Source organism: Phaenicophaeus curvirostris, chromosome 1, assembly GCF_032191515.1.
Source record: "Phaenicophaeus curvirostris isolate KB17595 chromosome 1, BPBGC_Pcur_1.0, whole genome shotgun sequence".
In the NCBI taxonomy this organism is placed as follows: Eukaryota; Metazoa; Chordata; class Aves; order Cuculiformes; family Cuculidae; genus Phaenicophaeus; species Phaenicophaeus curvirostris.
The window spans coordinates 206,259,430-206,276,700 of record NC_091392.1 but is presented as its reverse complement, the minus strand read 5'-3'; the positions used below and the strand labels follow the sequence as shown (position 1 = coordinate 206,276,700).

Here is a 17,271-nt window from a genome sequence, read left to right as displayed (position 1 = left end):
CATCTGAACTTTTGGAAGTGTAAATATTGTGTCATTTCCAGTAAACATGTTAAAAGAAAACATAAGCTACCATCTCCCTTCATACCTGATATACCTTCATACCAGATACTTGAAGGGGATCTACAAAAAAGCTGGGGAGGGACTTTTTGCATGGGCTTGGAGTGGTAGGATGAGGGGGAATGGCTTTAAATTGGAAGGGGGAAGATTTAGATTAGATATTAGGAAGAAATTCCGGATGATGAAGGTGGTGAGACAGTGGAACACGTTGCCCAGGGAAGTTGTGGCTGCCCCCTCCCTGGAAGTGTTCAAGATCAGGTTGGATGGGACTTTGAGCAGCCTGGTCCGGTGGGAGATGTCTCTGCCCATGGCAGGGGCATTGGAACTGGATGATCTTTAAGTTCTCTTCCAACCCAAACCATTCTGTGATTCTATCATCTAGTTTACGTTAGCTGACCTAGTGGAAGTTGTCCCTGCCCATGGCAGGGATTTGGAACCAGATGATCTTTAAGGTCACTTCCAGCCCTGATCATTAGAGGATTCTACCATCTGTGTCTATTACACGTTGTAGTGTCAAGCAGTTCTTGTGATCCAAGACTATTGTGAGGAATATTTCTACTAGGAGATCTAGTGCTTTCTGAGAATAAGGTACTTCCATCACAGAAGCAATAATTGCTTGTGTTATTCACTGGCATTTTGATTTATGGCCTAGGAGGACATTAGTCCAGAGTGCTGCATGCATTAGCAAAAGCAGTGGATCCTGTTGCACATTTTGTCTCTCTTCTTGCTTTTGGTTTTTTGTCTGTTCCACCTCTATCTATCTTGAGCTTAGCATAGTGGTGCTGGAGCCGTAGTGTTGAAGAAAGGAAGATCAGATGTCACACCACTTTCAGTTTCCTGTCATGATATGGGGAGGAGTTTTAAGATGCACTCATAATGATGGCATGAATGCAAGTATGTAGTATTTGCGATATAAGGTTTGAGTAGCTGCATGGAATCTGTTTACAGTGCATTTTCACTTAGTATCTATTTTGCTGAGGGAAGTTGTGGCTGTGCCATCCCTGAAGGTGTTGAAGGCCAGGTTGGATGTGGCCTTGAGCAGCCTGATCTAGTGGGAGGTGTCCCTGCCCATGGCAGGTGGGCTGAAACTAGATGGGCTTTAAGGTCCCTTCCAACCCAAACTATTCTATGAATCTATGATTCTAAGTGTAATATTTTGTCCATAACATTTGGATATCTCAACCATTAGTATGCGTATGCAATCGTGTATACATGAACTTTCAAAATAGTGAAGGCTCCTTACGTATCTCTCTACTACACTTTGGCTTCCAAGTGGATTAAAGTGGATATTCTTGTAAAAGGGTGTACTGGGGAATTAGCTGGCAGTTTTGCTCTTTTTTACTGTTGTGTAGTTACAGCCGTTAGACTTTTCAAAATAAAAAGTACCTATTCCATATTATTTTTCTGTTTGTTTTCACAGGTGATCATTTAGCACTTTGGAGGCATAAAAGGGAAGGTCGAGTTGAATATTTCAGTTTGAACTTTTTCCTCTAAAGCAAAGGGAAAAATAATCAAAATTGATTCAGTTAAGGAGTAACTCTGTTAAGTAGGACCTTTGCTGCATTATGGCCTCAAGTTGCACCAGGGGAGGTTCAGAAGGTGCATCAGGAAAAATTTCTTCACCAAAAGGGTTCTCAGGCACTGTCAGGGGCTGCCCAGGGAGATGGTTGACTCCCCATCCCTGGAGGTACTTAAAAGATTTGTAGCTTAAGTGCTCAGGGATCTAGTTTAGTAGTGGACAGGTGTGGTTGGGCTTGGTGATCTCAAAGGTCTTCTCCAACCAAGCAATTCTATAATTCTATGATTAAGCAAGATCTATGAAGCCACTGCCAGTGAAGGTATCTTTACTGTGATGAGAGAAACAAAGAACATTAGGCTAAACATTACCACCTTTCTTGCCACTGGCTAGGAGCAGGATGCTACTTAGTGTATTAGTAACCTGTCAGATCATGTTTCAAACACACAGAGGACTTAAAAGGATGTGTGGCTTCCAGTTGCAGTGAACCTGGCGTGTCTTTAGAAGTTTAACTTGAAGAGTACTGCTTTTACAGTATTTCTGTATTCACAATAGAATGTTTCTAGGGATGGGGCACCTACCACCACTCTGGACAACCTGTTCCAGAGTTTCACCACCTTCATTGTAAAAAACGTTTTCTTTATATCTAGTCTAAATCGACCCTTGTCTAGCCTAAACCCATTATTTACATATAACTCGCCCACATAGGCACTGTACTAATAAAATTACTGGATATATTTCACTCAAGGAGTTTGTTTAAGTTTGTCAGTGAAAGTTGACGGTTTTGTCAGGAGAAAGAAAAATTCCACATAGCTTCATCAAGGTTGTGCCTCCTGAAGGAAAGCTTTGTGATTATTGTTGTTTTTAATTAGAGCCTGCTGTGCTTTCCAGTGAGTAGAAGGGCACATTTAATATGTTTGATATTAACAACCAATTCTGGCAATCATAGTTTCACATTACTATTTTATCCCATTTTGTGCTACTAATCTGATTATCTTTCAGGAAGATTCTCAACAAGTAGAAGCTGATATTAATTCTTACATATTTATAGGTAAATGATGTAGTTCCTTTGTGTTATTTTGGAATAACAGCTTTTAAACGGTTACCATTTCCCCAATAGCTCATGAAAGGCACAAACACAAAGAGCATTTGGGGTTCACCTTCCTATTGAGCTGCCCACTGTTGTACATTTATGTGGTAATGTAGAGACTGTGGTGAAAGTCACAGTAGTGACAAAAACCGGTTGAGTCGGCATGTTAATTCACATATAAGAAAGAATCAAATCTCCGACTGAGGCTAGAAAATAAAAAGTTTATGTTGTGTCTCTTCTTTACCACATGCCATCCCTTTTATGTTTAGATGGACCATAAATATCTGGCTGTGTTGAAGTTTATAGAGTTTAATTTATGGATGAGCAAGCATTTGTACTAAAATTGCAAATTGATAGGCAAGGATATTACTAATAGTTTGGTAAATGTTATTAGAAAACAGAGGGATAATCTACTTTTGCTTCTTAAATATAGAGCCTTTGAAGAAAGACGAAAGCAAGAAGCAGAGAAAGAACAAAGATTTAGAAACCAAGTTCTGCAGCAGAGGAAAATTAAACTACAGGAAATAACTGATAAGTTCCAGCGTGCTCCTCTGCCTTTTTCTCAGCACAAGAAAATAGGTTTGTAAACTAAAATCTTAACAGTTATTCACAATACAAGTGTTTTTCTATTAACAGGGTATATTTAAGGCAAACAGAACAATTAACTTCACTCAAATTAATTGAATTCATATAAGCAAAACTTAAGAAGCTCAGATCTGATACATACAACAAAACTGGGTAGAGGGAATTAAAAAAGCAACTTCTTTTTTTTTTTTCCCCTAAAAATTGCATTTTAAAGTAATTCATTATATTCCAGTCACAGTAAGTACATCAATTCCTTGGGATATTGTGGCTTCCTGAGTTTTCCCTCCCTTTTTTCACTGGAATGTGCTTATTTCTTACAACACTGTGCTTTCGCAGCTGGGTGTGAGGTGTTACAAGGCCACCAAAAGTTACTAGGGTAGTATAATGATTTGCTTTTTGGAGCCTGAATATGAAATATTCAAGATTGTGAATCATTAAGGAAAAGCAGCCCTAGCATATATATTAACAGATTGCATAACTTTTGCTGAATTAGTCAGCTTTTTAAGCTGTTCTTTGCTGCTGGGAAGTAATGATCCCTTCAGCTCAGTCCCTGCTTTCTTGGAATCAGTGTGGATTGGCAGGAGTTTTTAATAGCATCAGCCAAATTTGATTTCCAGTCAACTTTCCAGTGTTGAAACTCTTAAGATATGGTGTACTACTTAGGTATTCTTTAGCAGATTTACTCTCCCAATTGCAGTTGTGCCAGCTGTGAGGTAATGTCTCTGACTTCAAGATCAAATGTCATATTGAAATAACAAAATAGAACAGTATTAGTTTAGGGCTTTTTCATAGTTCTTCTGACAGCCCAGATTGTGTAGCAATATGATGAATCACAATCTTTTTTTTTCTTGGTTTTCCTTTATAACAATTCCGCCTCTGCCACTTTATACCCTACTTTTACTTACTTGAAAGAGGCAACACCTTGTGCCTGTCTGGACTCTTTCCTTCTCCGCTGATTCAATTATTAAGTTACAATTTGGCCTCTATAAAATATCTGCAAGCCACAACTTTGGCTTAGTGCATGAGTGGAATAATCATGAGGTAGAAACAAAGTTCGTGCTGGAATTTTAACCTCCTACTTTTTCAACAATGCAGTCTAAAAACAAATAGCAAAACTGTTAGATACATGTGTTACTGTAAACACTTAAATAGACTGGGATTTAATTTCAGAGGAACTAGAGATGCTCCAGCATGTCTAATGATGCTAAACCACTCAGTTTATTTTAAGAGTCTGGATTTAGGCTTCCAAACTTCAGAAACTTCACCGAACCATTTATGGTAAAATATTCCTATTGAAAAATATTTTTTTTCCGTTGTGTTTTTTACTCCAATCCCTTTAGTCCAAACAAAAGCAGCTTTTCAGTTAGAAGAAGCTCTTAAACAAATTAAAGGATCAGTTTTAACACCAGGATTGTGCTTGCCCAGCAGAAACAAAGCCAACTTCAGGTAAGCATTCCTGTTTACTCTGATGATCAAAGGAAGTAAATTGCTTAGTGTATTCAATAAACAGCAGACAATTACTCTTTAAGAAATTGTAGGCCATTTCTCTTGCGGCAAAGAAAGCATTTCTTGAACTGTTCTAATGATATGTTATGAAACATGCTTGAGTTGTGTGTGTCCACTTGGTAAAATAACAGAGGAGATGACACAAACCTCTTCCCTTCAGCAGAATTCTGGGAATATTTGGGGCTAACCTGGTCTCCATTCAGTTATAGCCTGACTCAGATTGCCATCGTTATCAAACCTTCTGCTGTTCTGTGAATTACAAAGTATTCTCTCTAGAGGATTTCTTATTCTCATCCAGATTTTTTCCTTTTGACATTCAAGGATAGTTTAGTTCTTATATTCATCCCATGATCTTATCTTCTCTCCAGCTGTCATTCCTTTAAAATTTCTCATCCTCTGTATATATATCTCGAGCATCCTTATGATTATTTCACCTGCTATTTCATTTTATATCACATACCATTTAAATTTCATACTTTTTGCTCTACCCTACCGCTTTTTCTAAGGTGTCTTAACTTATCACTTCATGCATAGTTTATCTGCCATATTTGATACTCCTTCCTGATTATCCCCTTCCTAATCTCTCATTTCTTTAGCATTTCAGTTCAGGGGTTTATGCTTGTTGCTGCTGCTTTTTTTATTACTATTACTATAATTAATTTCTGCATGCTGTGAATTGTGCAGATATTCAAAATAGAGATAAATTCTGTCTAAAAGAGGTCTCCCTACTTTTAAGCTTCATTGTGTTCTTCATTATAATGTCATAATATTCAGTTTGATTACATATCTGCTGCTGATTAATACATGTTTGCAGGTGGTAAACTAGGCAATTGAGAAAATATTTTGTACCTCTTACAGCTAAATACTCATGCTATTTGGTGGTTAACATGCATATAGTCTTGGAGTTGATGTAACAAATGAAGATTGCAGCCATAAAACAAACAAAAAACCTACCTACCAAATATAACTTGAAATTATGGAAAAAAATTATAGACTTTTCTGAAACCTGTCTCAGGGTTCCTGGTCATTTGTCTCATTTCACTCATAGGCTCGATTAAAACAGCAGCTCAATTCCTTTCCTCCCTGCTTTTCTTTTCTTTATTTTTCATCTTTCTTCAAACTGGTCCTTGTGCCTCAGGACGTCACATTTTTTTCTCAGGAAGTCTTTAAAACACTAACTATTTCTTACTGTATAACATTGCTGTCATTCCATATTATGTTGCTATATTAACAATTCACTGTCCTGTAATGATGATAGTATGTTCTTTTCCTGATTTTCATTTTTATAATCTGATTTCCTAAGGAAATTGAATGTATACGTTCATATTCTTTTACAATTCGTGTTCCCCTAGTAACAAAATTTGAGAAAGAGCTAAGAATCTCAAAGATAATTATATTGCTATAAGTTTGAAATTGGCAGTTGGGCAAAGAAGAAATTATTCAAACAAGAAGCCCCAGTATGAAAAAGGTTTAAAAGTTGAGTCCACATTGACCTTTACATTGACATTTTACAAGGGCGAGTAGTGATAGGATGGGGGAGAGTGGCTTTAAATTGGAAGGGGGGAGATTTAGATTAGACATTTGGAAGAAATTCTTCATGCTGAGAGTGGTGAGACGCTGGTCTAGGTTGCCTAGGGAAGCTGTGGGTGCCCCCTCCCTGGAAATGTTTAAGGCCAGGTTGGATGAAGCCTTGAACAGACTAGTCTGGTGGGAGGTGTCCCTGGCAGGGGGGTGGAACTGGATGATCTTTAAGGTCCCTTCCAACTCAAACCATTCTATGACTCCATCTTCACCATCACCATTAAAATAAGGAAGTATAAAAAGTGGGTGGTGGATCATCTTGTCAGGTGAGCTTCTAATTTAAAAGACAAAGAAGAAAAAGAGGGGAATATGTGGAAGTATGATTTTTTTATTTAGTTGCATATAGACTAACAGTTCATTTTTGCCACAAATTTAGCTAAACACCGTTCTGCAACTTAGCAGAATGTAAGGGATCATGTTGATGCTGTTAAGCAACTACTTATGCAAAATGTATGACATATACTTTTGGAAATGAACTTGTTTAAAAGTGTACAGTTGACAGGTAGAAATAAGACAAAGTAATAAGTTAATTGCTTGCATTAAGAACCACAGATGACACTTCATCCTCACCAGCATCTAGAAATGGTTCTTTCCATCAGAAGCAGATTTCAGCAGTGGCTAGCTGGGATAAAACAACACAAGAGGTCATTAGAACGAACATGGATAGTAAGCAACTCTTCCAGAAAAATCTGAAAGAAATGCAACAGCTCCTTGAAAAACATCATCTCAGCAACTTGGAGGTATGATATTTTTGTGTGATTCATTAAATGATGCTTCTTAACTCTAATAGAAAGTTTCTTTAATGTGATAAAAATTAAGTAACTGTTAAACACACTTTTCCAAGTAGGCAATACCTGATGACACACTGTACTATGCCTTATCAACAGCTTATTTATATTAAAAATATACATATTTTTCAATAAGAAACCAGAGATCATTGAAAACGCTTGTAAGAATATTTTCACAAATTCTTCAAAGCTATCTGCCCTGTTGTCTCTCTTTCTGTTAATGTAAGCTTTTTGTGTCAGGCTTCTTGGCACTGAAGCACCTTGCCATCAGCCCATCACAGCAAACTCCAATCTTAAACTGGTGGCTTGCAGTTTGCACTTAAGCTTCTCCTTTTCTGATTGCTACAGCTCAGCACAAAATACTATAGCAGCATAGTACTCCTCTCACAGCCTGGTCTGGTGGGAGGTGTCCCTACCCATGGCAGGGGAGTTGTAACTGGATGATCTTTAAGGTCTCTTCCAACACAAACCATTCTATGATTCTATGATAATTATGATAGGTCAAATGGTGGAGGGAGGAGAATAGTTTCTTGCGTTTTTCCCGATGTGTGATGATTCCTTAGGGATTGAATTCAAGTCTTGTGAGATCTCTTTTTGTCATATTTGGAATAGATGCAAGTGTTCTCGTAACAAACCCATTAGCTTTCTGCCTAAACTGCTTTTTGGACCCAAAATAAGTTTCGCAAGTCACCTTAGAAACACAGTGAAAATCAAGAACAGCCGAGCTCCAAAGCAAAGCAATTTTTAGTAAGTGCACTTTTAAGTGTGATTTTAGGTTTGTCAGTGTTGTCTTTGATTTTGGAAATATTGTCTCCAGCATACATTTTTAATATGGAATCATAGAATGATTTGGTTAGAAAAGACCTTTGAGGTCATTGAGTCCAGCCATACTTGTCCACTACCAAACCATAGCCCTGAGCACCTTATCTACCCACCTATTAAATATCTTTGGGGATGGGGACTCAACCACCTCCCTGGGCAGCCTCTGCCAGTGCCTGAGAACCCTTTAGGTGAAGAAATTTTTCTCGATGTCTGATCTGAACCTTCCCTAATGCAACCTGAGGCAACTTGAAACAAGAGGATGTAATTTTGGACTCATTCTTTTATAATAATGTCTACTGGTATCTGGGCCTGCGGGGTCTGAAATGACTTTGTCTCTATGAAGCATCATCCCTTTATATTGGTGATGACTAGAGGCATGGGATCATGTGTGGCAATAGAGTGAGGGCTTTCCCTTTTAATGCATGCGCATGGATAACTTTTGGAAGACTGTATACAGTTCAGATGTATTTTGAGTTCTTTGAAATTGATGTTTTCAGGCATGTTCATCTCTGTCCGTGTACCTCCTTTGTTCTGATGGGTGCTCACGAGCATCTTGAGTAGCTAATGGCTAACATGGAAAATCTCAATGAAGTAAATTTCAAACAGGTTGAGGAGACAGAAAGTACAGGTTGTGCTGGCAAGGTTGTTGATTAGTGTTCAGTCTTATTTCCAAGCATAAAAAAGAAGAGCTCATGCCAATTTATATTAAACAGCTGATTAAAATGAATGCTAGATGGCCACTTTCATACAAAATACAAAAAGGTCTAAGTTGTTTCTTTTTTAATACCACTTTATGTGTTTCATTGACATAATGTTTGCAAATCACTCCATAAATGATGATGCTGAATTTGGCAGTAGCTGCGTTAGGACATCTTAGAAGTAGAGCACAAACCTTATGAGGAGCGGCTGAAAGAGTGGGGTTGTTTAGTCTGGGGAAAAGGAGACTGAGGGGAGACCTCATCGCCCTCTATAACTACCTGAAAGGAGGTTGTAGCAAGGTGGGGGTTGGTCTCCTCTCCCTGGCAGCTAGTGACAGGACAAGGGGAAATGGCCTCAAGATGCACCAGGGGAGATATGGGTTAGCTATTTGGAATTTCTTTGCTGAAAGGGTTGTCAAACTTTGGAATAGGCTGCCCAAGGAGATGGTTAAGTCACCGTCCCTGGAGGTGTTCAAAAGAAGAGTAGGTGTCGTACTGGGGGACGTGGTCTAGTAGCAGATTTAGCAGGGCTGGATCAATGGTTGGATTCAATGATCTTAAAAATCTTTTCCAACCAAAACTATTTTGTGAGTTCGGAAAAAAAAATAACCTTTTTGAGAAAAAAAACTTAAAATATTCTTAATATATTGTAAGACAGCTATATTGTAGTGTCTGTTATCATTTTTTATCAATTATCACATTCTAACTGAATTCTAAGGAAAAACTGCCATGAGTCATGCATGATTTTTTAATTATAGTTTATTCTAAATTTTATGATTAGCTTTGGAAGCTGCATATAATACAGGAATTTGTGTTTGCAAATTAATGAACTTTTGAAAATGCTTTGGTCCTGTAAAAAATTTTGGGTTTTTATTTTTAGAATCTATTTTTCTGCTACCACTAGGGGTTGCTCAGCTTCTTCCCTCTAGTAAGTAGTTTCAAATTATAAATATTTATATTTAAAACATTTTGACTTCCTTTCTTAAAATTACATGTTTTGGCCTCTGATGAGAAAAATAGTCGAGAAAGCTATTGTCATTGGTCTAAGGCCGGAGTTTTGGAAGTTTAAATACTTAGATTGTGCTGGTGTGCATGTGCATTGTGACTTCCTGTGATGCGAAATAGTATTTATAATAGTCTTACTAATAAAATTTATAATTGTTTAAAATACTCTTCCTGGCATGAATAGGCTTCAGTCATCTTGTTTCTGTCTGTTGTCCGCAGTTATTTCAGCAATACTTACCTTTCTGAAAGTAATGTCAAAGTATTTGCCTGTGCACATGCTTTGCAGTCCAACCGTCCATTGAGATCCCATGACCTCTCTTTGCTTCTGTTTTTACAGACCCAGCAGGATTATGAAGATTCCTAAAATTCTTTTCTTTCCTACGGGGCAATAAAGTTCTCTATAGCCCCATGCCAGTAGATTTGGTGTGTTCCCTGCGTTCCATCCCTAAAAATTTGTATAGTTGCAGCAGCAAGCTAAGGTTTTTAGTGTCCCTTCTACCAGTCTCCAAAATACTAAAATATTGAGAGCAGTAGATTTTATTTTGTGCAATCGTTACGCTTGAGCCAGTAGATAAGTTATTGTTTCTTATGTGTCCATAAGTATGTCCTGTTTTGAAGAAATTAGTATTGTTCATTTCATTTGCAATCAAAGGTTTTGCTGCACGGTCCTTTCCTGATTTTATTGCAGGCATAAATGAAATGTTTAAGGTGGAGCTGGTAGCACAGTCTGTATCTAAGGCTGCATGCAGCTTTTTACCAAAAGACGTTACTCCCATGTGCTTACGATTGTTGTAAATTCTAACTGTTTATGTTGAAATTTTCCATTTATCCATTTCTATCCTATTATTTCTGTATGTTCCATAGAATGAATCATAGAATAGTTTGGGTTGGAAGGGACCTTAAAGACCATCCAACCTCCCTGCCTTGGACAGGGACACCTCCAAGAACACCAGGCTGCCCAAGGCCCCATCCAACCTGGCCTTCAACATCTCTAGGGATGGGGCAGCCACAGCTTCCCCGGGCAACCTGTGCCAGTGCCTCACCACCCTCATTGTCAAGAATTTCTTCCTAATGTTTAATCTAAATCTTCCCCCTTCCAATTCAAAGCCATTCCCCTCATCCTACCACTCCACATCCTTGTAAAAAGTCCCTCCCCACCTTTCTTGGAGGCCCCTTCAGGTACTGAAAGGCACTCTAAGGTCTTCCAGCAGTCTTTTCTTCTCCAGGCTGAACAACCCCAACTCCTTGCACCTGTCCTCATAGCAGAGGTGACTCAGCCCTCTGATCAGAATGAAGGAATTCTCTAAGAAACAATGAAGTATATTTTATAAGTGATGTTCTACTGAATGAAAGCAGCAGATACTGCAGGCACATAGATTGGACGTTGGCTTACTTTCACAAATGAGCTGACCTGTATGGCTGTCAGCTGTTTGTGTTGCTGTGTTTTTGGGGGTTGGACTATCTCAGGTCAGTCTGACCTCAGTGATGGGAAAAGTCATGGAGCAGGTGATCTTGAGGGCTATCATGAAGCACATGCAAGAGAATCCCATGCCTGGGGGATCAGGCCCAGTCAACACGGGTTCACAAAAGGCAGGTCTTGCCAAACTAACCTGATCGCCTTCTATGACAAAGTCACTTGGCTGCTGGATGAGGGGAAGGCTGTGGATGTATCTTCCTGGACTTCAGTAAAGCCTTTGACACAGTTTCGCACAGCATTCTGCTTGAGAAACTGTCACCTCTGGCCTGGACAGGTGCACACTCTCCTGGGTGGAAAACTGGTTGGATGGCCGGGCCCAGAGAGTGGTGGGAAATGGTGCAAAATCCAGCTGGAGGCCAGTGACAAGTGGGGTTCCCCAGGACTCAGTGCTGGGTCCAGCCCTGTTCAATGTCTTTATCAGTGACCTGGATGAAGGCATCGAGTGCACCCTTAGCAAGTTTGCGGATGACACTAAGCTGGGTGGAAGTGTCGATCTGCTGGAGGGTCGGGAGGCTCCAAAGGGATCTGAACAGGCTGGACCGCTGGGCAGAGTCCAACGGCATGAGGTTTAACAAGGCCAAATGCCGGGTCCTGCACTTGGGGCACAACAACCCTGTGCAGAGCTACAGACTAGGAGAAGTCTGGCTGGAAACTGCCTGGAGGAGAGGGACCTGGGTGTGTTGGTTGACAGCGACTGAACATGAGCCAGCAGTGGCCCAGGTGGCCAAGAAGGCCAATGGCATCTTGGCTTGGATCAGAAATGGTGTGACCAGCAGGTCCAGGGAGGTTCTTCTCCCTCTGTACTTGGCACTGGTGAGACCGCTCCTCGAATCCTGTGTTCAGTTCTGGGCCCCTCACCACAAGAAGGATGTTGAGGCTCTGGAGTGAGTCCAGAGAAGAGCAGCAAAGCTTCTGAAAGGGCTGGAGAACAGGCCTTATGAGGAGCGGCTGAGAGAGCTGGGGGTGTTTAGCCTGGAGAAAAGGAGGCTGAGGGGAAACCTCATTGCTCTCTCCAACTACCTGAAAGGAGGTTGTGGAGAGGAGGGTGCTGGCCTCTTCTCCCAGGTGACAGGGGACAGGACAAGAGGGAACAGCCTCAAGCTCCGCCAGGGGAGGTTCAGACTTGACATCAGAAAACATCTTTTCATGGAAAGGATCATCGGGCACTGGCAGAGACTGCCCAGGGAGGTGGTTGAGTCACCATCCCTGGAGGTGTTTAAGAGACAGGTGGACAAGGTGCTGAGGCGCATCATTTAGTGATTGACAGGATTGGTTGGACTTGATGATCCTGTGAGTCTTTTCCAACCTAGTGATTCTGTGATTCTGTAAACTCTATGAAATGGAGATGTTCCAGGTAACAGATGTAAAATCTGAATCAATTTTCAAATGCATTTGTAGTATGACTGGAATGAGTTAAACAAGGGTTCCTTTTGCAAGGTGTATTGTATCAGTGTAATTCTTAAGAGGCAGAGACAAGACTGGCATGGAAAACAGGAGTGCCTGTGTACAGAGTCTCTCCCAAATGTCAAGAACTTGACAGCTCAGGGCTGATTAGTGGGAAAACAGATTCTTAAGGGGAGGATTTGGATAAACTGGCACTGGAACTGGAATCAGCCTTGCATTCATAGAGACCATTTAAAGACTTGAAATACGTTTTTACGGTCACCTTAAATCTAGAAACATTGACCATTCTTTACTTTTAGCTGTGAATGTTAACATATTCTGTGTTGATCACTTAAATGTTATGACAAATTCAAGTGATTTCCCTAATCATTTTCCTTTTGACAAGATCGCGAGGGGGTTCAGGTTTAATTGGCTTTCAACTACTATGGCAACACACCACTATCTTCCACACTATTTTACTAATACATAATTGCTATAAAAGCATATTGAAAGGTATCTCCAGACGAAATTATTTTACCTAAATATTCAAGCTTGTTTTTATAGTCCTCAGAAGTAGGGGGTTTTATGTAAAACATTTGTTTATGCCAAGCCTGTGCTGTATACAATGTCATTACAAACTTCATATCTGGCAATCTTGTTCAGTCTTTTGAACTGTCTTGCCTCAGTTCAAAGTCCTGCTTGAACAGGTGACAATAAAGGATTAAAGCTGAAACATTTTCACTACGAAAGAGTTTGTTTTGCAGATAGAGCAGTACGTTAATAAGACGTTGCTTGTGAATGTTAAGTTCGTTATGCATACAGCATAGCTCCTAAGCCACAGCAACAGGGAAATTGAGAACTGTCATATAATACATACCTGCACCTCCTTGAGAGCATATACTTTTTCCTAAGAATGACCATACATTTTAACATGCCTCTGTTTTTGGCTTCACATTCATATCCATATAGAATCATAGAATCATAGAATAACCAGGTTGGAAGAGACCCACCGGATCATCAAGTCCAACCATATATATATCTATCTATCTATTAAATATGTATATATAGCTCTGCACTAAATTAGTTCTACCACACTTCACAGCTATTTTGAAGTGATTTGCTGATTGATGAAAAGCTCAACATGAGCCGACAATGTGCTCATAGCCTAGAAGGTCAACCATATCCTGGTCTGCATCAAAAGAAGTGCAGCCAGCAGGGCGAGGGAAGGGATCCTCCACCTCTACTCTGCTTTCATGAGACTGCACCTGGAACACTGTGTCCAGTTCTGGAATCCCCAACATAAGAAGGACATGGAGCTGTTGGATCGGGTCCAGAGGAGGGTCACGGAGATGATCCAAGAGCTGGAGCTTTAGCTTTAGTTATGAGGACACGCTGAGAGAGTTGGGGTTGTTCAGCCTGAAGAAGAGAAGGCTGTGGGGAGACCATAGTGCAATTTTCCACTACCTGAAGGGGGCTGCAAGAAAGCAGGGGAAGGACTTTTTACAGGGGCATGGAAGGGCAGGACAAGGGGGAATGGCTTCAAATTGGAAGGGGGGAGATTTAGATTAGATATTAGGAAGAAATTCTTCACAATGTGGGTAGTGAGGCACTGGCCCAGGTTGCCCAGGGAAGTTGTGGCTTTCCCATCCCTGGAGGTGTTGAATGCCAGGTTGGATGGGGCCTTGAGTGGCCTGGTCTGATCTAGTGGGCAGTGTCCCTGACCGTGGCAGGAGGTTGGAACTGGATGATCTTTAAGGTCCATTCCAACCCAAACCATTCTACAATGGTTTCTCTCTACAGAGACCTGGTAGGAGAGATCCTCAGCTGAACTAGGAATTAATTTAAAAATTCTATTCACATACTCTATAGTTGTGGGTCTTTTCATAAGTGTGCATTGTTTAAATAGTAGTAATACTTTTTTTTCTGATATTACAGCTCCAGCTCATTCAAATCTGTCAACCCTAATGCTTTGCTATGTTTTTGTATTTTACATCAAAATCTAAATTGGCATAAACCACGAAAATAGATTTTCTGGAAGACAAAGAAATGCTTTCCTCCATTGGTTATTCTTTCCTTCTCTCTCCATAAATCAGACATTGTTGGAAAGCTTTTCCGTAAAGGATAACCTCAGGACTTTGAGTCTCATCGTTCAGATCTTAACTGTCCGTGAGAGGGAGGATTATTTCTTTGCTTTAAAATGGAAAAAAAAAATCTCAGAGAATTTCCTTTTCATCTATCTCTAAAGGATTGTCTGGAAATCCTTCCTATTGTCTGGAAATCCACCTACCAGTTATTTTTTAAAACATCATTTCTCTCGGTTAAGTTTTAGCTGATTTCCTTCCTCCTTTTTTGGGGCGATAACCAAAATGACACTGAATATAACATAGATTGTAAGTAACTATTAATTTCTCATTATATTATGTCATAGCATTTCATATGTAACATTAAAATGATTATTAGTTAAGCAATTAAGTTAAAAACTTCTAGAATTAATATTGCATAGGCATGCCTAATTTTTCTCCACAGCTATTTGCCTTATGGCAAATATTTGCTTTGAATCATGCAGCCTCATACTACTTGTACATGAAACCATCTTAAATTTGCAGGGTAGATGGTGCCGGCTCAAAACAAATTGATTAATGAATTAGAAGCAAAAAAGGGAGTAATGCTTTGTGGTGCTCAGTGCCTCAACATTTAATCATTTGGTAATTTTAATAGTATTTTGAAACTAGCATTATGAATTCCACTTTTGGAGCTGAATCATAGAATCATCGAATGGTTTGCATTGGAAGGGACCTGAAAGATCATCTAGTTCCAACCCCACTGCCATGGGCAGGGACACCTCACAATACATCAGGCTGCTCAAGGTCCCATCCAACCTGGCCTTGAACACCTCCAGGGATGAGGCCACCACAGCTTCCCTTGGCAACCTGTGCCAATGTTTCACCACCCTCATTGTGAACAATCAGCACTTCTTTTGCAGAGAATATCAAATATATGTATCCATATGGCAGCTCTTTAGTGTAGGAGTGTTCAGCCAGAGTCCTTTGACAGGAAATTCATTTGTCAGGATCTTATAAAATTGTACGTTTTCTTTCATATCCCTCACAAGCGATTTCTTAGGCTCATGTTTTCCCTTTGGTTTAGTGATTTACTGAAACGAAATGCTTGACACAGCTGTTCTGAGTCTTAAGACATACAAGTGATCTCTTGAACGCCTCATAAGTATTCCCTTTCTTAGAACACAAATTACATGGACAGGCTGGGTTTAGATGTCATGCATTAGGGCATAAGATAATGCAGACAACAGGCAATACAATAAATTGTATTTATATAACAGAAACAATATGCAAATCCAGAAAATAAAAATAGTACTGCACTCCATGAGCATTTTTATTTCCTTATCATCTTATAATAGTCTTGTGAATTAAATCAAATTAAATCTTTGGGGTTTCCAGGTTTATTTCCCTGTAGCTACTGACCACTAAATAAGAACAAGTAATTGCTGACTGGTTTGTGAAATCTGCAGAACTAGTTCTAGTTGTGTATTTCTACAAGAAAATGTGACAGTCACTTTTGTTATAGAATAGGCTAGAAAAGGAAGCAAAATACGCAAATATTTTAATGAGAATGATAAGCATCTTTAACGTGTGAATTATGGAAATTGTAAGATGCAACCAAATAAATATAAATCAACTAAATTTGCGTGAACCAAGTAAAAGTGAGTATGTGTTTAAACAAGAAAGCCCTCTTAATTCATTAGTCCCTAGACGAATAAGTCTGTTTTCAATCTCTGGGGCGCAACTGGGTGGAATTTTGTAATTAAATTTTTTCAAATTTAACTTTTTTTGCACCCTCCAGTTTTACCAGTTGAAGCTACCTGCTATTGGAAAAGGGTTTTTAAAATAATTCCTTACAAAATTTTTCCACTATTCAACTTATTCATTTTAGAAACATCTGTTTAGCTATATTTGGCCTGGTACAGAAAACTGAGTAAATGCCTTTTCCTTCTTTGGTGAAGTTCAAACAGAGGTTAACAATATAATTTAGCCAAACACAAAGGTTAATAAATAACTAACAAAGCATTTTGTATTCTTTTCCATTAGAAAGACACTGGGGTTTATAGCTTTAGTTTGAAAATTTGCCCTTACAGGATCTTTCCCTACATTTGGTTCTTTGTTCTTCTATTTAGTTTCTTTATCTCAGCCTATAACTATAATGGAAGACTGCACCACCCTTCGAACATTTAGTGCACGATAAGATTTAATTCAATCACAAAAAGTCTTTCAGGACTCACTACGCTTTTTATTTTGCAATAGAAAATACTCGTACAGATATACACTAAGCAATAATATGGTATAACAATTTTATTAGAATAAAAAAAAAGGTTTCCTAGAAAAATATGTTCTTGTACACTCATGAATTTTATGCTTTCTTTGGTAAGTTTTCAAAATGTTAATTCTGTTGTAATTGCCAGAGGATATATAACCACTTACCTAGGTTAACAGATTTTGCTGCTTGAAGGATTTTCCATTTAAAGTCACTAATGGAAAAAAAAAAAATCTTCGTTGCATGATTGTATATCTAATGCAGCTTCTCTTGGTTTTTCCATGCCAATTTTTTCCAACATATCACTTTAAAATCACTTAGCTGCTGAGCTGTGTTGAAGGGAACAGCAGAGAGAAAGTGTACACAATGATTGTGAAAACAGATGATACGCTTGCTTTTTTTTATGTTTATGTGTAGTTTGAAATCTTGTACCT

At 39.2% G+C, this 17,271-nt stretch overlaps 1 protein-coding gene across 1 annotated transcript in view; it reads left to right on the top strand.

The window, feature by feature from the left end:
* Positions 1-17,271, top strand: part of CEP126 (centrosomal protein 126) — a 38,142-nt gene that overhangs the window by 10,735 nt on the left and 10,136 nt on the right. The window contains exons 4-6 of the mRNA XM_069858862.1: positions 3,097-3,242; positions 4,589-4,694; positions 6,880-7,075. Of these exons, the coding sequence (XP_069714963.1) occupies positions 3,097-3,242; positions 4,589-4,694; positions 6,880-7,075 (448 nt within the window). The remainder of the gene's footprint in view (positions 1-3,096; positions 3,243-4,588; positions 4,695-6,879; positions 7,076-17,271) is intronic.